At 44.8% G+C, this 21,221-nt stretch overlaps 1 protein-coding gene across 7 annotated transcripts in view; it reads left to right on the top strand.

Moving 5' to 3' along the window:
• The first annotated feature begins 5,904 nt into the window (after positions 1-5,904).
• Positions 5,905-21,221, top strand: part of prox1a (prospero homeobox 1a) — a 35,311-nt gene continuing 19,994 nt past the window's right edge. The window contains exons 1-3 of one of the 7 annotated variants that reach the window (XM_062523050.1): positions 5,905-5,968; positions 8,766-10,741; positions 15,652-15,774. In XM_062523050.1, the coding sequence (XP_062379034.1) occupies positions 8,834-10,741; positions 15,652-15,774 (2,031 nt within the window). In that variant the 5' untranslated portion in view covers positions 5,905-5,968; positions 8,766-8,833. Of the gene's footprint in view, positions 5,969-6,064; positions 6,268-6,371; positions 6,502-8,765; positions 10,776-11,727; positions 11,771-15,651; positions 15,775-21,221 lie in introns of those variants that run through there. The other 6 variants (XM_062523055.1, XM_062523048.1, XM_062523051.1 and 3 more) reach the window with 6 other exon arrangements.

The raw sequence follows: 21,221 nt of genomic DNA, 5'->3' as shown, positions 1-21,221 counted from the left end.
AGACCTCTGCTCTGAATTAAAAACACACAGAGAGAGCGCGAGGGACTCACAGGCACACACACACACACACACACACACACACACACACACACACACACACACACACACACACACACACACACACACACATATCAATACACATAGACACAATACGGAATAAATTAATCAACACACATATACACTATGGACTATGAACTGACAGGAAGTTTTAATAGTTTCTGAAAAGGACAATTTGGCCATGGTCTGCTTTATTATGATTCATTAATGCCCTTGTGTCTCTGAAAAATTTAAATAACAGAGCAAAAAAAATAATTATTCATACACTACTCATATTCATGGTGTATGACTTAGTAAGAAGTAAAGTGGAGTTTTAAAAGTCCAGTTCTTTGATGGAAAACAGTTCAAATCAGTCAATGTTGGAGGCCTCAGTGAATTACTACAACGAAGTCAAAAGGGTCACATCTTAACAGCATGTGGTCACATTCAGTTTCAAACGCATGTAAGATCAATGGAGCTTTTGATACACAGCACAGCGTGTTGTACTAAGTCATGTTCAAGGCTGCAACTCAGGACAGTAGCTAGAGAAAGAGAGAGCTAGCGAGATTTGCCACTGTATCACAGGATGTATTATTTCTCTAAACCTTGTGTCGCCATTTCTAAAACCTGGTGTATTTCTCACACTAATATGAGATGTCACTTCCTCAAAATTCCATCTCTTGGATGGTATCAATTTTGTAGTCTTGGGCCAGAGGCCTACTGCTACATTCATTTCAACAACGACCAAAACTACAAATGAATACAAAAGTGTTAATGTTGCTTTGAACATCATTCAAACACAAAAATCAACATAAAGGATGAGACAGTATTTGAAAATAATATACATATGACACCAGTGACTGGTATTGTCACTATCACAATTACGCCATATCAGTGGCTTGATGCACATACCTTTTATGGCTCTGAGTATGTCTCATTTCTAGTCCTCTTATTTGCTAAATGAGTTCCCCTACGTCACCTTGTCACACTGAAAGGCTCACATTTTCCTGAGTACCAAGGGTCCCTCAAATATTGTCTCCTCTTAGTGGCGCATCCTTTTCCCCAAAGACCTTCAAGACCTTGTTCAAGCATAAGAGCTTTTAGCTAGCTTTTGCTAATGTGTCGAATAATGGTGCCTGGCTGAGTCTTGATGGGCCCCCGCGCGAGAGCCTGGCCGCGTTCTCTCCGTGCCGCCGCGCACCGGTGATAGAGTAGTCCCTGGCCCTGGTCCTTTGTGCTCTGTTCTCTCCTCCTCCTCCTCCTCTCTCATCGTCTCTGTCATTTCTCCCATTTTACTTGTGTCAGTGTCTCAACGTTTTAATGACAGAATAGCAAAACGCGACAGAGCAAATTTGATGGTGATATTATAAGCTAAATGTGCGTGCCTCTGATAGGCAAGACACAATTTGTTTAATTTGGTTCAATGAAATCCCTGTTGATTTTGGTCGCTGTTGTTTTAATTTGCGTTCCACTTCATTTGCGATGAAGGACACCTCTGCTCAACACGGGGAACGGTAACAGTTGCCGTATGGCTAAAAGTACAGCAAGTCAATTGAAATGCTGGAGAGCCAACGAGCCGTGATTAAAAAAGACCAGCTTTAAAGATGTCCACTCTCAGTAATGCGTGTGTGTGTGTGTGCGTGTGTGTGTGTGTGTGTGTGTGTGTGAGAGAGAGAGAGAGAGAGTATGTTTATCTTTTGGCTGCACAAAAATGCACTGCAGTGATCTCTCTTCATGTTGACCCACTGGACCATTCTGATACACACGAGAGTTGTTTATTGCCCAGTGGATTTCTTCCTGTTTGTCTCATTGTTTGTTGATTATCCATCTGAATTGCTAATGTCTTAGGCCACCAACTTTAGCCCTTTGAATAAATACAAGCTTTAAACGGCAAGGTGAGCTAAAACGGAATAACCCAACAAGGCAAAACAAAGTGAGCTTCTATAAGTAAGCTTCTATCAAATCACATGTTGAGGGACAAAGTATAGACACATAACTTGTTATGGAATACAGTTTTGGAGCCTGAAGAGGGAATATAGACCACAACATCAAATCATCCATAGAGGGTCTCTTGTGTTTGACACTAGCTGAGTTTTTAAGGTCTAGAGTGCTTTGCACTACTGACACAGATATCACAATGATGTATTGTTGTAATATATTGTGATGACATTATGCCAGAGCTATGCCTGTGGACACTATGCTATTGTCCGAATGAGATCATTGCCTGAACTCAATACATATTTTGTCACTGCATAATAAAACCTTGAATGCTCTCTGTGCATTACTGAAGCCTGTGACAGCAACATGTTAATACCTGGAGTAAGCATCCACATACGCCGCACATACAACACAAAGAAAATGACAAACGGAAAATACGCCAAAAATGTTCAACTATCAACCGTGGAATTAAACCAACGGAGGCAGACAAATGATTCAAGCGCAAGAGTCTGACCTGATTAAAAAAGCACACAGTGGCTGAACACAACCATGTAAAGATGGGCATGAGAGAGGAGTGCCCTCTCTCTCTCTCTCTCTCTCTCTCTCTCTCTCTCTCTCTCTCTCTCTCTTGACACATTCACTAAACACTTCCTACTTTGTATATCACTATAGTGCATTTTAAAGGCAGAACTGCATTGCATCCAGCAGTGCAGAGGGAGATTTACAGACTCCAAAGGAATGTGTCTGAAAGTGCAGGGGCCGCAAGACACTGATGGACATTCCTTTCATTCCAATATCTTCCACATATACATATAAAATATTTATTCTAAATGCTTACAAAGGTGGTGCACTATTAAGCATAATAATGACATTCCAAAAGGGCTTTTTTACATTATGAGAGTGTGACACTGTCCTACTGTCCTATTTTGCTCACTAAGATCCTTTACAAGTGGAAATTCCTCAGTTCTCTAACCGCAGGAAAATATTACAATATGGAACATGTATTTTGTTTTGTATGACTGAAAAACAGCCTACCTCCGAAAAGGTTCAGTTTCCTGTTAAGACGACATTGCTTGAAATTAAATTAAATGCGGAAAAACGCGCCTCGATTGTTGTATTTTCTTACTTCTCTTTACTGGCATCACAGACGAAGATGATGTTGATATAGAGCTACATCTCAATCAATTTCGAACATCGGATATGTAGTAAAAAAAAAAAAAAAAAGACAACGCACACACGTAGGTAAAATACTTGTTGCGCAAATAGATGGTGCCCCTTCTGCACTGGCATGAGCGCGCAAACCCTCGTTCAGCTCAGAGGATTAATGTAGGACAGCGACTGTTAAAGAATGTTGGGAAAGAGATGAAAAAGTAAGTGGCTGTCCATCTCGGGGCGTCTGTAATAAGAGGTGGCGGTGTTAATAAACAGGCTTCCTCTACACCTCAGATTCGTCTTCCCTTTCTAAACAAATTTCCTTTAATGTTGTAATGCCTTTTCCACTGAGTCTGTACACCGAGCGCGCCAGGGGAGCCAACGCCGTGCGCACTGCTCACTTTACAGAATAGGTCGGAACACCTGTTTTGGAAAAGAAATCCATGACACCAAAGTTCTGACTTCCTAGTCATTTACTCATCTAGAACAACACTCGCTTACGACATGGAAAGTGAGTCGCTTTTCCTTTTGGACACTATTCAAAGTAGGGAGATGGCGAAAGCCAGCAGCCGCAGCCCATCACGCCTAAAGGAAAACAAAGTGATCTTTACCTTTTATTAAAGTTCACCTCATAAAGAGATTATTTCAAAAGAATGTATATACAATTTCTGTAGATACTGGTGTTACTAACCGATGAAAAGTTTGTAATAGCAGAAAATTACATTATAATAATAATTATAATTATAACATTTATAACATGAATAATAATAACAATAATAATGATTGGTCGTAATAGTGATAGTAAATATAGTATTTAAGTAGGCCTAGAAAAATATATTGAAGTCATAGGGGGACCTTTAGAAACCTAAGTTTTGCTGTTTCTCAAAGATTAAATTGAAAGTTCAAATAATGGAGACATTTGGAGACAGAAGAGAGAAGGGAGGCTAAATCGTATTATCTACTAAGATTACTGACTATCTCCTCGTGTTAGAAAACTTGGGTGTCACAGAAGATTTACAATAAAAGCCAGGAGGTTATCATCACAAACGAGTCCAACAGTGAGAATTCACATGCTGTGCATGATGCTGAATTGCCAGAAATTCAAACGCCCCAGAAGCAACCCATTTTGAATACTTCTGCGATGGCAAATACTTCTACTGAATGTTTCAAGTGTACGTACTTTCGTGCTTTTCCTGAAACAATTCACAAGTCACTTAATCCACACAGCAAGGCGTCAGTGCCAAGTTTTTAATGATGTTCCCACATAGCCAACAACCATAAAGGATTCATATTAGAATCCCTAGGATAAACAATAACAGAAGCGCGTCATCATACATGTCTTGTATTTTGATGGGATTAGAAAATTAGGTCAAAGACACAAAGTTGATTTGTTCAACCAAGGAAATGCTAAAGCACACGTGAAAGGCAAATTTGGTAAAAAAAAAAAAAAAAAAAAAAAATAGGTTAGAGGTTTAGAATGCATTCCTATAATGCGTCCTGATAGGATGATCACCATACTGTAGACAACTAATAAAGCGCCTGATTGGATGATGGATGGGGGAGGGGAGAAGTATTAGGCTGCATGCCCTCTGAGTTCAGAACTTGTAGTTCATCACACTCAGGTGTCACAATTTTCGCCAATAGGCCTCGTTAAATTAAGGATGCATGCATGCAGGAAGAGACACAACATGACCATTTCTCTTTTGGGATGTTGTTCCTTCGACCTCAAAGCACATTTCTTCTTTCTAAAACCGTGCAGGTGAACAAAGTGCAAAACTGAAGAGAATTGCGATGTTTGTCCTTTTTTGCTATCAGTCCTTGGCCTGAAATACAAAACATAAATTAAAGACGCCTGCGAACATATTTCTACTGTTGGGTCTTTGTACTTCCATCGGAATGACTCCTAACAATACGCAGTTATCAACTATTTTGCTTGCTCGCAATCGCATCATCTGATCCTTGCCCTTATCGGCTTGTATATCCAGAGGTATGATATGTTAATCCATAGCCTATAATTAATTGGGAATAATTGCCGGTGACATTTCTGATGTGTGTTGACATCCGCTGCCAACCATAAGCACAGTAGCTTTGGTTCACAGTGCAGAATTGGGTACAATTATCATGGGGATCTTCCGAGTTGCGGCTGTGGTTGCATGCGAAACCGGCGTTTTGATAGAGCAAATAAGATACAGCCTCGACTGTTAATAGAATAATTTGGCTCTATATTGACTAGACTATGCAAAATATGTTAATTCATCAGAATAACAGTGCATTTTTTTGGCGATGCCTCTACATCATGTTTGGCCATGCTTTGTAATAAATCTGACACCTGAAATCTGACAGTAAGCATATATGGCCTGTTCGGTGCAGACGATTAAAACACGCTATAATTGGATGATAGTCTAACTTTCAGAATTGAAATCGGCTATCAGCTCTGTTTTTGCAGCCTATTATCATTTTCCAAATAAGGGTTTGATTTGAAAAACAATAAAAGTAAACGTTCCTCGCAAAAGAATACAATTGCCAAAACAGTTTATAGCCTATCCTATATTAAATAAATCAAAGAGGATAAAATACACCAATTGTTCAATTCGTAGGCTATAATTTCATGAAAGTTAAATGTATCCAACTCAGTGAGCATGATAAACAAGATGTAACAAGGCAAAACACAGAATTGTATTCTCTTAATTCAGGAGACAATGCATCCTTACAGGTTCCGCAAAATCATTTGTTGTATAAAGTGGATGGCGAAAGCAGTCTTTTTTTGACCGGCGAGTCTTTCTCCACGTCGGTGAAGTTCGGCGTTTTGTATTCCTCTAAATCCAGCGGACTGTTCTTATTGGTAGGTGGAAATGTTACATCACAATGATTATGACGCGCCGTCTTCCTGCTTCCTTCAGCTGCGTCTTAAAGTGAATCTTGTTAGTGCGAGAGCGCTCTAGCCCCGTCCTGTCCGCATCGCAGAGAAACACAGTTTCCATCTGGAAAGGAGAGCGGCGCAAAAGAGCTCTCTCGCTCACTCACTCACTCTCGTCGCTCGTGCTTGTCCTGAGAAATTACAATATTCATCACCAGGCGAACAACCCTCCGTATTCTCTCTTTCAGTATTGCAAAGAAGCTCAATTTCCTCTCGTCTGCAGAGTAAGTAACCTTGTCCTCGTATCGCTCCCGTTCATTCTCTTTGCCTTCAAATGGTTACGTCTTTGCTGGTAGATGCGTTTGAAGATTTTAATAATTTTATTTTAGAAACACGTAGCATCAGTGACGGAAAGTGCATTTTAGACTATTGTGAGCAGGATTTTCACTGACACTCTTAAGACATTTTTACAAGGTTTGATAAACGGGATGGTACACTTTTAAAAGAGACTTTGTGAAGTAAGTCGGCTGCTGTTTCTTTGATTCTGGTGCGCATTAGGAGATGTTAAGTGAAGCATAATTTGTTCTGGATTGTCATGGCTATATTTTATCTTTACTAAATTGATGTATCACTTAAATCACTTTTCTGTTAGTTTCCTACTTTATCTTATTTCACGCGACTCTTTAAGAATAGCCTATATGGGAATTAATTATATAGGCTGTTACAGAGGAAACCGATTTGTTAGACTTTTTGAATAGTGGTTATGTTGTTCAGGCTTGTCCTTGGTATTGTGTATATGTTTACCAGTTATAATGTTTCAGTGACTGTAAGTTATATGCGGCGCAACGCTTTCTAATGGTCTTGCCAATTGTCAACACGCAGCTTTTTACTGCTGTGGTCTTTGTGTCATCCATAGCATAAGTTTATTGAATAATTCTGAAATTCACTTACTTTGATAGGTAATATCACATAAATTATTTTCCTTTACTCGAAATGAGAAGTTGAACCCATCCAAACTTTTGCGATGGTTGTCATTCAGAGATATCAATAGAGCAGTCTACAAAGCCCGTCTTTCCCTTTGTGCTAAGCTATGCATTCGTCCTCATTGCCATCTCACAATGAAAGTACTTCAATTTAGAAATACACAGGTGATGAGGGTTGTGTGGGTGAATAATGTCCGGTTTGCTCCCTTCTTTTATCTGTTCCGTGCGTTCTTGTCTAGCCTACTATGTTGACCACGACTCTGCCATGCGAATATGCTGGGCCTCCTGGATTACGTATAAAAATCCATTTTACTCCGGAAAGGCTGAACATGAACACGCAACATTTAATAAATGTTGGCGACAGGTGTATGAGCAGTCTCGCTAAAACAGTACTTCGTAGCTTTTCCCCTATATTGAACAACCAAGAAACATTATGATGTGGTCTAAGCGCGTTAAGAATGTCAGTTCAGAAACACTTTATTATTCCTTGCTGTTGTTTGTCATAGTTCATGACATGTGGTAACATGACTGAATACTGAGTTTTAAATTAAATTAGCCCTGATTTAGTTTTAAGATGTGAGGAAAACATTTTATCCAGTTTTAGTGAAGTGGTTCAAGTGCCATATGGAAGGTGTGTATAGTTCATGGAAGCATTTCTTCACAATCTGTGCGATTTTGTGGTTACTTTGCATGTGGCAGAATATTCTGTACTGATGTACATAGATATAGTTTTGTTCTACTAGACCAGTGGCATTTGAATGTTTTGCTCTAAACAATGTTGATGGTGGTTAAAGCCTCCTTGCCTTAGGATCTCAACCTGAAGTGACTTCCATATGCTTGTGAAATGTTGAACTTGTTAAATATATGAGCATGTAAATATACTAAGTGTACATTCTAATTTAAGTATCGAGATGAAGAATAATGTTGCAAAATCTTTAGGTCAGAGTTAGGTCGCTGAATGCTTTAAATGTATGTTTTCGACCACTGTGTTTAGGGACTTGCATATTTTGTTCAGTTGTCAGTTTAGTGAAGCTGATATGCAAGGTATGTGACCACTGACACACACACACACACACACACACACACACACACACACACACACACACACACACACTAGCGCACACTTGGAAGTGAAATATATATTGGTAATATGTGAGGAACAGATTTGTCTTCACCTGTTTGATGAGTTTGGCTACAAAGTGTAGCCTATGTTTGTTTTTTTTTACTAAATGAAGAGAACAGTTAGGTATTGCTGATATGAGTGCTCAGATACAAGCAAAGTGTTCCTTAAAAGTAGTTAAAAAGTCTTGCATTAAATTCACCTTTGATAATGTAAGGCTAACATGTATTTTGTGCTCTGGCTATGACCGTTTTCACACCGATTTTCCTAACTAATCTCAATAGAGGGAGATAACTGGTTAAGATACAAGTAGTATTGCCTCCTTATGGACATTTATTTTCTATCTTTCTGACATTTGTAATGAAAATAGATGTGCTAGGAAGTGTCCTGGATTTCTATGGACATTATGTTTAGAACTTTTGTAGTTTTTGGCATCACTTGTCAGAAATAGTAATGGTACAACATTAATTTTATTTTAGAAATGATCTGCCAGGTCAATATATTATTTTGCACAGAAATGTGTCACATGCTACAGAATATTTTCAGAAAATCTGTATTCAGTATTTACATGGGATTAGGAAAAAGAAAGTTAAAAATGTTTTTTAAAAAAATGTAAACAGTGGTTTGATGTGTTTGTTTTCTTTTTTTGTATTTTTGTTTGTGTGTTTTGTTTGGGCAGGCTCCCAGGATTCCCGAGCCTTGCCCAGCTGACAGGCTTTTTAAGATGGCACAATAACAGTTCCAGTGATGCCTGACCATGACAACACAGCCCTTCTAAACAGACAAACCAAGAGACGAAGAGTTGACATCGGGGTGAAAAGGACTGTCGGCACAGCATCTGCGGTATTCGCCCGAGCAAAAGCAACCATACTCAGTGCCATGAATCCCCACGGTTCGGACCAGGACGTCGAGTGCTCCGTGGTGCCACACGGCGACGGCGAGAAGTCCAATGTGCTACGCAAGCTCCTGAAGAGAGCAAACTCCTACGAGGACGCCATGATGCCCTTCCCGGGCGCCACCATTATCTCACAGCTGCTGAAGAACAACATTGGCAAAAACGGCGGCAGCGAGAACGGCAACTTCCAGGGCAGCGGCGGTCTGTCCAGCACAGGCTCCGAGGCCCACCAAGAGGACGCGTGCAGCAACTCGTCGCGCGAGAGCCCCCAGGAGTGCCTGTCGCCCTTCGGCCGGCCCACCATGACGCAGTTCGACATCGAGCGGCTGACGGACGAGCACCTGCGCGCCAAGCGCGCCCGCGTGGAGAACATCATCCGCGGCATGAGCCACTCGCCCAGCGTGACGCTGCGCGGGGCCGGCGAGGGCGAGCGCGAGCGCGGCGACCGGGAGCCGCGCGATCGCGACCGGGAGCGGGATCGCGACAGGGAGCGCGATCGTGACCGGGAGCGCGACCGGGAGAGGGAGCGAGAGCGCGACGGGCCCCAGCACCACCAGCAACAGCAGCAGCACCAGCAGCAGCAGCAGCAGCAGCAGCAGCAGCAGCAGCCTCCCAGCCCACGCGAGAGCTACCGGGAGAACAAGCGCAAGCAGAAGCTGCCCCAGCAGCAGCAGCAGAGCTTCCAGCAGCTGGTGTCGGCCCGCAAGGAGCAGAAGCACGAGGAGCGCCGGCAGCTCAAGCTGCAGCTGGAGGACATGCAGAAGCAGCTGCGGCAGCTGCAGGAGAAGTTCTACCAGATCTACGACAGCACCGACTCGGAGAACGACGACAATGACGGCAACCTGTCGGAGGACAGCATGCGCTCCGACGGCGGCCTGGAGAACCGCGCGCGGCTCGACGACTCCGTGCCGGACCGCTCCGACAACGAGATGTCCGACCTGGACCCCGGCCACTTCCTGGACCGGGCCCGGGCGCTGATCCGCGAGCAGACCATGATCGCCGAAGGGGGCGACAAGCCCAAAGGAGACGGCTCCCGGGGGAAGGGCCACGGGCCGCAGTCCATGCACGCCGAGGGCAAGCACCTGGCCGAGACGCTGAAGCAGGAGCTGAACACGGCCATGTCGCAGGTGGTGGACACGGTGGTCAAGGTGTTCGCCAAGCCGCCCCGCCCGGCCCTGCCCCAGGTGTTCCCACCCCTGCAGATGCCCCCGGACCGCTTCGCCATGAACGGCGACAACCCCAACTTCCACACGGCCAACCAGCGCCTGCAGTGCTTCGGCGACGTCATCATTCCCAACCCGCTCGACTTCACCGGGATGTCCATGCCCGGCGCCAACGACCAGACAGAGGCGCTGCCGCTCGTGGTGCGCAAGAACTCTGACCAGTCGTCCGGCCTTCCCACCCCTGGGGCTCACCACCACCCCTCGCTGCACCCATCTCCGCTCACGGCCACCATGGGGTTCAGCCCGCCCTCGTTCCGCCACCCATTCCCACTGCCCCTCATGGGCTACCCTTTCCAGAGTCCCCTGGGGCCACCCTCGGCCTACCCGGGCAAGGACCGCTCTTCCCCAGAGTCGCTTGACCTCTCCCGGGAGACCACGAGCCTACGGACCAAGATGTCGAACCACTTGAACCACCACCGCTCCATGTCCCCCACGCACCCGGGCAGCACCACCGAGGGCCTGTCCCTCTCGCTCATCAAGTCTGAGTGCGGAGACCTCCAGGACATGTCCGACATCTCACCGTACTCAGGGAGCGCAATATCCTTTCTCAAAACTTCTATAAAGCATTTGTGTTAGTATGTGTGTGTGTGTGTGTGTGTGTGTGTGTATTTGTTTATTTGTTTGTGTTTTCAAGAGTTGCGTCTGTGTCTTTTGTTGTTAGACAACTGGTGTGAAACACAATATAGTGTTTGGTTTCAAAACCAAAAAAAAAAAAGACAGTCAAGCACAAGGGGTGCTGAACCATCCTTTTCAATTACAAAATTTGTTCCACACACAAGATTGCTACAGTACCCGTCTTTTCACTGAATACGCCCCCTCCCCCCAAAAAAAAAATATATAAAAAATTAAAAGAAGTACTTAATTTCAATTAATCTCCATTAATTGGCTCATGTTGTAAGCCCCTGTGTTCTCCCAGTAGTCTGAAGATTAAACAGAACTCTCTGGTTTGAGGCTTTTAAGTGGCAGCTATAGGGAGAGGCCCTGAAAGGCTCTGCCGTGGTGGGAGCAGATACCTTCCCATCTCTTGTCTGTTCCCTCAATCACAGGGAGCCTCACAATGGAGTCCCTTTCATCACTCCGCATGTAAGACTTTGTACATAAACGCTCAAAGCAAATCATATTTCAAAGCTGGGAAATCAAAAAAAGGGAAAAAAAAGAAAGAAAAAAAGAAGGAGAAGGGGGAAAAAAGAAAAAGGCAAGTGGGGTCTGCTAAGAGGGGTCTGAGAAACTCACAGTGGAAAAAGAAGAGAAGACAGACTGAGTGCCCTAGATGTTTTAGTTGAATTGAGAAGCCCTCCACCACCCCACCTATAGCGTTTCAGGAGTAGCCCTGTGCGATGACAGAGTGGTGTGCTTTGAGCCTTATAAAACTGCCACAGCACTAGAGGATGACAGACAGTCTAGGTCCGTCTACACACTAGAGTGGTGTACCTTGAAATGTAACGTCCTACGGCAAGTAACAGTTGCTGATCGGAAGACAGAGTCTTATTTGTTTTAACAGCGCTGTGATCTTACTCCTGCAGGAGGCCCTTCTAGGACTGTCGTTGTTGCTTGGCAGCAGTTCCCCTCCCCACCCCCCTCTCCCTCTTTCATCCAGAGCTGGTGTGAACAGGTGTTTGCAGGTAGCTGTTTATCTTTTATTCCGTTCTCTTTTTTTTTTCCAAACCTTTTACGGAGCCTCTGGCTCACCTGTCCTCCCTCCCTGCAGGTCCTTTGTAAAGTACAAAGAGCTTTACACACAAGTAAAACAGAGAGAGACAGAGAGAAGGAGAGAGAGAGAGAGATAGAGAGAGAAACAGAGACATGAATGTATAATATAGGATGTTTACATGCCTGATAGCCATGTCATGTGGCCATCTGGATAAGTATTATTAAAGCAGTGAATTTACAGGGAGTCGTGTAACTCCATCTAAACTCTTCTGCAGTTCTGTCATTTCCAAAGCTTTTAAAAGCAGTGGATCATACAGATTATATCTTCTTGAACACACTGCCTCTTACCATTTAAATTGGACAGTATGTTAGAGTTTTTTGAGTGTCCTAGTCAAAGTTTTTTCAAGTACATTACGCATCAAGTAGGCAAGGAAAGAAAGGATTCTTTGTCTCCTTAAATCCTGAACGAGTTAAACTTCCTTAGTGCTGCGCGTACGAGACAAACGCTGACACCTGCGCAATCGGGCCCTTCGACAGCCCCATGTTTTGATATTTGCAAGACGAGGCTGTTTAATCAAATATTAAATTTTATTCAAATCAGGAAAGAAACAGACGGCCGATTGTCTCCCCCGCTCCCGAGCAGAGTGATCTTCCTTGTCACGCGTCCCTTTTTGCATCTCAAGAAAAATAGCCTTGTTCAGTTGCCTTCCTGCATTTGCATATAGAAAGTCTACTGTTGTGCTGTACTAAGACATCGAGGGGGGTGGGGAGGGCGTGGCGGAGGTGGTGGACGGCTGCAGGTGAAGGTGCTTTGCATTTTCAGTCTATCAGACTGAAGGCCAAGCCCCAGTGGCACACAAGCACTCTGTGGTGCTCTCCTTATCTCGCTCTATCATCAGGAAGATGCTGTTAAAAATTTGTTGACGCTATCTCTCACCAACTGTTAACATTTGGTATCGCTACTCACAGTATTGTAATACAATCATAAAATCAATCTCACATGTAGTTGAAAATAGGCTGACATGTCTCAGCAAGTGTTTTTGACTCTCTGAGTCTTTATATTACGATTTTTGAAACATTAAAAATAACAAAAGGACATTGGAACATGGGCTATTTCCTAATTTTGAGAGGCTGATGTCAACACATCACACATGTCCTGTTTATTTGAGCGATAGTTAAGGTTCAGCAGTCCTGTAGCTGCTCCTCTAATCTTTCATGTTGCTGAACAGATGTCTAGCATTCATTTATGGATTCATCATCCTTCTGTTTTTTTTTCACCCCTCCCCACCTCACCCCCCCTCCACCCTCTTTTCTCCTTACACCTGGCAATTGGATCAAGTTTCAGCAGTTATTGTCTCCCTTACATGACACACACACACACACACACACACACACACACACACACACACACAGGCCAAGTCTCGCTCTCGCCCAGCAGGGATGGGAGAGGCTTGAGCCGTGTGTGTGTGTGTGTGTGTGTGTGTGTGTCAGTTGTATTTGTTTATGCACTCAGACGGCGTTTGGAATGGCCGTGTTTCAGTCTGTGCTCCTTCTCTCGTCACTGTGTCCAGTCTTTATATTTATGGGGGGCCGCAGTGTTTCCTCTCCTGACCTTGGGCCTGTTGGCTAGGCTCGCTCTCGCGCTGCTTTTTTACACAATCTAGATGACTGTTTACTCTGACCATTTTGCCACCATGAATATTTATGTCTCCTGGAGACAGCCGGGTTTTTTTTGTTCTTCTTGGAAGAGAGGCTTAAAGGGTAAAATGGGAGTGATGACTCAAGTCATGAGCATATATTGTTTCCGTGTGTTAAAGTTGTTTCTTTTTTTTTGCTAAAATAAGTGGCTTAATGCAAAAGCAGACAGCATTTCCTCTAATGTTTTTTCTCTCTCTTTAAGCATCTGCCTCTATTGTGAACTGATGTAACAGTAGATACTAGATGGTGATAGATAGATGATAGTAGTGGAAGATCTCCGGATATGTTGCAACATGCAGATACATTTTGTAATGCTTTATTTTTCATGGAAAGCATCTTTGAAAGTAAAACTCACAGTTTTAAAGCATCTTTGGAAGTAAAACTCACAGTTTCAAGTTTTAAAGGCTGATAGAAATGCAGTGACAGAGTAAACAGGACTAGAAAGAATGTCCCCACACATGAAGAATTTAATTGTAGCACAATGAATTCAGGAGGAGAGATTAATATTAATAATAAAAAGAAAAACGACGACACAGGCAGCAGCTAAGCTTCTAAAGAGATTTGGCCCTTAATTGAGATCACAAATATGAAATGTTTTTAGATGTGCTCTGTAATTTGAAAAGAGCATCTCAATATAATTAATCTTATCAAGAAGCTCACAGGGATGTTAGCCACTCCCACCCCTCTGTCCCGTGTCCTTGCTCGTCTGGTGAAATTGTGTCTTCGTCTGCATGCCACTAAAAGGAGGCCTCTCTCTCTCTCTTGCGCTCTCCCTCCTCTTCCTCTCTCTCACCCAAAGAACACTCGAGTCCCCTTTTTCCCATCAAGTCCTTTCTCTCCCCATTCAGGCGCTTTTCAATGTGCTATCTGGTCCTTCAAAAGCGCGGTTTGTTTGGTAAAAGGACAGCTTGTCTTCATCCCTCCCCATTCACTGCAGCTATTTCATGTATGCGTTATGACAGATGGCGGCGGGGACAGTAATGCTCTTTTAGTCTCTCCCTATCATTGTAATGGAGGTCACCTAGGGTTCTCCCCACCCCCCCCTCCATCCATGCTTGGCACAAGGAACACGTCAATCAGCAGCCATCATCACTGCCACATCACAGAAAGCCTGAAAGACGCATACATGCTCAACGAGTCGATGTGCAAGTGTGTTATTCACCGGATTTTTTTTTTTTTTTCAATTTAAATCTGTATATTTCTGTTTAGTCAATAGAGTTCTCTAATTGTTCTTTATTGTGAATAATTTACTTTATCGTTGTCTGAGAGAAATGCACAGATTTTTTATGTAGTTGCTTGCTGGCTTAAAATCCCCCTTGCATTTTTTATTTACTGTGTGTGTGTGTATGTGCGTGTGTGTGTGTGTGTGTGTGTGCGCGCTAAACGAGATTGGTGGCTTCTGCGGAGGGCCTCGTAATTGACCTTGTGGGGGCCCATTGACTCTCCTCTCGCATGCATCTTCATTTTTGATAAATTATAAAGCCGTTAATTTGCCACAGAAATGGCGTGGCCAGTCTGCGGCACAGATGTGGCCGAAGCTGCCCTAGCTGGCAGCCGCTTCGCACCGTGCCAGGCGGCCGGGGGCGGGGGTGGGGGGTTATCACGGGAGGGTTTGAAGGGGGGCTAATTGTAATGGTGAGATCGCTCTGGTTAGCCCCTCTCCTGTCTCCTGGGACATTCCGCCGCGGCCTCTGTTTACCAGCCTAGAGGGCAATGCCACCTCTAGATAAATAGGGAATTTTATTGGGGGGGTGGGGTGGGGGGGGGCAAAGCAGTCGGTTATTGATCGGTGGCGTTTGCATACGTTGACTGGCAAGTGGCCCCCTCCACACGCAGCACTTTGAGAGAATGATTAGGAGGAAGGTGCAGAGTGGTCAACTGAACTTGTCATTGCGGCCCCAACGCCTTTGCTTATGAGTGTAGCATATTTCAGACACATACTGGAGGTTTGCGGAATGTTTCAAGCATTTGTAAACACTGTGAAAATCTATCCCAACCGTTTGACCATTTTCTCAAAGGGGCTCTATAGCTTTTCTGGTTTATTCTCGACGCATTGCGTGTTTGTCTCTCCATTCTGTGCTATTCCTTGACCTGAACAATTCCAAATTCAGGAAGGCTTGTCCCCGAACCACTTGAAGAAGGCCAAGCTGATGTTCTTCTACACTCGCTACCCGAGCTCCAACATGCTCAAGATGTTCTTCTCAGATGTGAAGGTGAGTTTGGTATGTTTGTTGCTTTTTTGTTGTTGTTGATGTTGTTATCTCTCTCTCTCTCTCCCTCTCTCTCTCGCTCTCTCCTTCCATGCCGTGTGAGGAGAGTCTGTGACACTCCGGACCAGATGGGTCCGAGGCAGGCCTGCCAGCTCCTCTCTCCCAATTAAAATAACTGTCCTTAATCTCCGCCGAGGACGCATGCATGGCCGCCGAGCGCAGGGGCCGACTTTCCCTTTTGCTTAGCGCTCTCACACAGACACCATCCATATGATGAGCGAGAAATAATAATAACGATAACAATTAAAGAGCGAGCGAGAGAGAGGGAGTGAGAGAGAGGGTGGGATGGATTTCCACCATTGTTTTGCTGTGGGGCAAGGCTCTTATGATATTGGACGTGTAACTGGCGTCTTTGTGATTCAAGTGTTGGGAGAAAGAGAGAGTGAGTGAGAGAGTGAGCAAATCCTAGTAGACAGATTCCCACCCCCCCATCTTTAACTGTTGCTTTTGGGGAGGAAAAAGGGGGGGTGGGGGAGGGAGTATGTGAGTGGAGGGAAACTATAGGACAGAGAGATGGGAGGGGGGGGCAACAAACAAACCCGCAGCACAACACCACAAACAAAACAATGGTGGCGATTGTCTTTTTATTTACAACTTAATTTGTTGTTGATGCAGTGTACAGTGTGCATACGGCGAATAAATAATGTGACAGATTCAGGGCACAGTATTTAAATGAGCAGACGTGCAGTAGAGTGCCCAGCTGCCCTTCACCCCGTCCCTAGTGAGAACCACACACACACACACACACACACACACACACACTCTCCATGTCTCTCCCTTCTCCTGACGGGACACATACCCACGACTGGCCAGGCAGCAGGCAGACACACACACTCATAGTCCTACACACACCACTACAGAAAAACGGTTAAATTATATTCATGATTCATGATTCACGCACCATTCATATGATTCATGTTTTTTTTTAATAGTCACTAAACCACAAGTCTTAAATATTTTCAAATATACAGAATTCTGCAAATCACTGACTTCTGAAGTGATTTTTTTTTTTTTTGTTGATGAAATAGATGCATGTCAATGAGGACGGCGCAAATGTGGTCCACAGTCAGCTTTACTGTTGCTTATCTTGTTACGCACAGCCATCCCAGGGTTTTTAATGTATTACATTACCATATCTCAAAACAAGGTCAGGAGCCTGAGACTGTTTTTTTCTCACTGGCCCTACTTGTGCAGATTGACAATGGGTGGCATGTGTTTGTTGGATCAACTAGTATGTACGGGAGAGAATTAAGCATAAATGACTAACTAATTACTCTGGGAATGGCGATGGGAACCGATGCTTTAAGGCCTGTGCAGACTAGACCCACAATGAGTGGATCTTACTGGGGGAAGGATGAGTGTGGGAAGTGGGTTGATTTGACAACTGTTCCAAGACAAAAAAGATGCCCCTAATTGGATGTTAGAAATCCCTGCCTTTTGACTAGACTGGTTTAATACCGTGCACAGCTTAAGGAAATAAACAACATGTTGATGGGGTTTGTACCTCGAAAATCCGGGTGTGAGGGGAAAAAAACTGGAATTAATTTTACAGTGAATTTTTTCGAAAATAAGATTTCGCATTTAAAATGATTATCTTTCATTTCTACTCTATTTTAGGTCAAAGATAATTTATTAAAATATAATGAAAGGCTGTTGTGTAACAACATTTTAAAGTTCATAAAGGTAATAGTTTTATAACCTATTTGTATATGGAGAAAAAATCATCTTTGCAGTGGTGCAAAATTCTTTCACAAATCCTTGCATTTCACCTTGTTTTTTTTCTGCTGATGGCAGGGAATGGCATGCAGGGCTTTTTTTTGTTTTGTTTTGTTTTCCCCCTCAGCTCCAATGGCAAAGGGATGTTTTCAAGTGGCGATTGTGTGGAGTCAGTCAGTAGTCAGAAGGAGATTACCACTCAGTTCCCCTCAGTATTGCAACAGGAAGCCGGAGCAGTCCATTGATTTGAGTGGTTATATAATGGATAATGCCTTTCCTCCCTCTCTTTGTCTCCTTCTCTCTCTCGCTCGCCCCGTGTTGTCAGTTGAATTGCCGCAAGGTGTGAAGTAATCTCTATCTATCCTCATATTTGTCAAACTGTAGGTCAGAGCGATGCTGCCCGTGGGATGATAGGTCATTTCCATCATGCACCACCTACCCACCCACCAGCACCACCACCCGAAACACCCAGCCATCTATCCCCACCAAGCCGCAGCTCATAGTTTAAGTACATTAACTTCCCATTGAGGCCCTCAGGCAGTTTTACCCCCCGCTCCCCCCCAATATAAAAGAGTTTTGTCAAAAAAGAGAGAGAGAGAGGGGGAAAAAATTAAGACTCCGTTTGTGGCAGTGAAGTGGCTGATCCATCAGCTTGCCACTCTGGCCCCTGGGTGCAGTCGTATTCATAACCACGAAGGCGTTTAGTGGAACACTAAGACCGGCGCCTGTGACGGACTGGCAAACGGACCCAGCGGGAGAGCAGGGGGGGGTCAACAGCCATACTTAGGCAAGGTCGCAGCTGGGTTTGTGTGGGGGCTAAGCCACAGTGATGGGGTCAAGGTATCTAATTCACCTCTAAGAAACTCTTTACAGTCGCCTGAGGGGTCAGTGGCAGGACACACCAAGAATACCCCCTCCAGACACAAGGGCTCAGGAATAGGATAGTTTGTCTCGCCTTCTGTGTGCTCACAAGTATGGCATTCAAAAGATCTCATTGTGTCAACAAAAAGACATGACAAATATCTGAAAGACGCAGTTGATTAGTTTCTCTTTGATTTAAGTTGAGAGTGAGTCAAAAGGCAGGCAAGAAGTTTACAGTTGAAACCATTCCTTGGTTGTTCTATGACATGACTCACTTTTCTCTTTTGACTCATAAGTGAAGAGTAGGTGAGGTATTCTGTAGACATTTGCTGAGAGGGCAAGTCAACGAGGAATTGCAGTGCTGGTGGTTCGGTCGGAGCGAGCGTGCGCGGGGAGGGGGGCTAGCTTAAAGATGCGTGGGCGTAGGCCCCGAAACAGCCGTGTGAAAGGTGTGTGAAAGGCATCATTGTCCGCGGCTAACGGAGGGAACGTGCGGAGTGATAGGTCAAGTCTCCCCTGGTGACTGTGGGGTGGAGGGTGAGGGTTATTGGGGGAGATGGGGGGTGGGGGGGGATTGCGGAACTTCTGCAGGCCCGGCCCCCACCTCCGCCGCCGGGAATAATCTTTCACAGGCCCCTGAGCATGAGTGTGTGAACCTGGCCTCTTCCGCCGCCTCGCCGGACCTCTGAGTAAACCGCTGCCCGGCCCGATTAAAGGCGTCGCGTTGATTTGTTTTAGGAGCCTTTTCAGCGTGCTCATCGGCCAGCCGAGCAGGTTTTTCCCCCCACGGCTCTTAGCTCCGTAAACCAGCCCCGCCACGGCCGTGTCCCGTGGGAAGAACTTCACTTGGACCCCCCGAAAAAAGATCTTGTACGCGCAGGAGAGGGAGGGATCACACGGGCCCAGCTGAAGCTCTTCAGCTCTTTAAACGTTTCTTTTGTTGGAATGAACTGTTCGCACTAAATACAGTCCAAAATTTAGCTAAAAAAAAGCTAAATTGCTTCAATATAATATTTATACAGACAGACAGATACCGAAATAACAAGAAGACAATTTTCATTTAAAAAAACAAATAAAATACGATCAACGTGTTTGTGTAGGACGTCTATCTATGGCCTGGTTTAAGTCTTGGCCTGTCACGAGATGTAGATCTACCCGTTTGGGTGTGACTGCGTTTGAGGTTATTTTTCTTTTCGCCCTGGTTCCCTGTGCCGGGGCTGTGCTCTGCGGCTCTGAGCTGAGGGGTTGGAGGGGACGTGTTTGTTTGACAAGCAGATGACATGATTCTTAATTGCTGAGTTGTCACGTTCCAGCAACGCTCCAGCAACGCTGCTCTTTTTGTGCGCTGCATCTCTGGCATTTCTATTGGGCAACAATGCCGCTTTAAATCTCCCCCTCTTTTTACCACCCCTGACAAACAATGTCATGCGGACTTACTTTTTTGTAGTCTCCATTATGTCATCCGCTGGCCGTTCTAGAAAAAAAATCCCCCCATCCAGCTTTTATCCTTCTCCTCCCCGAGCCTTGTTCATATGAGACAATGTCTTGTAACAATGCCGCTGCCTAATCTCCATGTCAAAGCAATTTTCATTCCCCAGTGAACAGGCTCCTATCATTTTGTAATGTTTTGTTTCTTATTCTAAGAGAATTAAAGGGGGGAGAAAAATAAGTCGTCACACTGGGGCCCCCCGAGGTCCTTATCTCAGAGTCTGGAAATTTGGACAGTGTATTTTGCCTCCGAGATAAAATGCAGTGGGGGGGAGAGGGGAGTGGGTGGGTTTGGAGTTCAACAGATCCTAATAGGTTTAAGTCCTATTGAAATCCCAAACTCAGCAGATCAGATAGCCTGCACTTCAGTGGTGCCTCGTCCCCTCCCTTCCTCTCACTCTCTCGCTCTTTCTTGTCGTTCTTTTTTCCCATCCATCCATTTTCTTTCTGATTTTTTTTTTTGTTCTTAAGTAAATCAGGCACCCCACAAGGCTGTGGCGAGCGCAGCAGCGCAGCACACACACGGTATGAATGCATAATGCCTGCATAGGTTAAGTACATGTTTGAACTTTTCCAGACTAGGGCATTTTGATGATGACTCAATCATTTTTTCTGGTCAATTATCCGCAAGAACCCTGGTGGTGCCTCTGTAATTATGCTCCTGGCTTGGCCTTCTGGGGGTGGTGGTGTGTGTGTGTGTGTGTGTGTGTGTGTGTGTGTTGGGGAGAGGGGGGGGGGGGGGCTGTTCAGGCAGACCCTTCGGCCCCCTCTTCTCTGTGACTTAGCTTCCCCCAACGCCATGAATGCCCATTCACTTCATTATCTTAAATTCGCTCGCACGCAGACAACTTTCTACATGGTAATTACATCTAGACACACATGCACGCACACACACACACACACACACACACGCGCGCGCTCTCTCTCGCGCACTCAGTCTCATAAACACACATTTCCCCACACACGCACGCATACACACACAGGGAAAGTGAGAGACAGTCACATAAACGCTGGCTCCTCCTACAGCCTTGATCCTACCACCCTTCTATCATTCTCTCCCTCTCTCTCTCTCTCTCTCTCTCTCCCTCTCTCCCTCTGCTCTCTCTGGGTTCCCGTGCTGGCTGTGGCCTGCGTGTTCTCATGAGCGTAGACAGATAAGTGCTGCTCTCCGCTGAGTTTTGGGTGAATGCGCAGCCCTCTTGCTTTCCAGCACGCAGTGCAGCTGAGCGGCCGGTGGGCCAGGACGTGGGGCCGCTGATGAATACTTGTAATGACAAAAGACAGAAGGCCGGGTGTCAGGGGCGAACAGAAAGCCCCGTGGATTTATTGGTTTT

The sequence above is a fragment of the Sardina pilchardus genome, chromosome 20, assembly GCF_963854185.1.
Source record: "Sardina pilchardus chromosome 20, fSarPil1.1, whole genome shotgun sequence".
Lineage (NCBI taxonomy): Eukaryota > Metazoa > Chordata > Actinopteri > Clupeiformes > Clupeidae > Sardina > Sardina pilchardus.
This window is presented reverse-complemented; position numbering and strand designations above follow the sequence as displayed.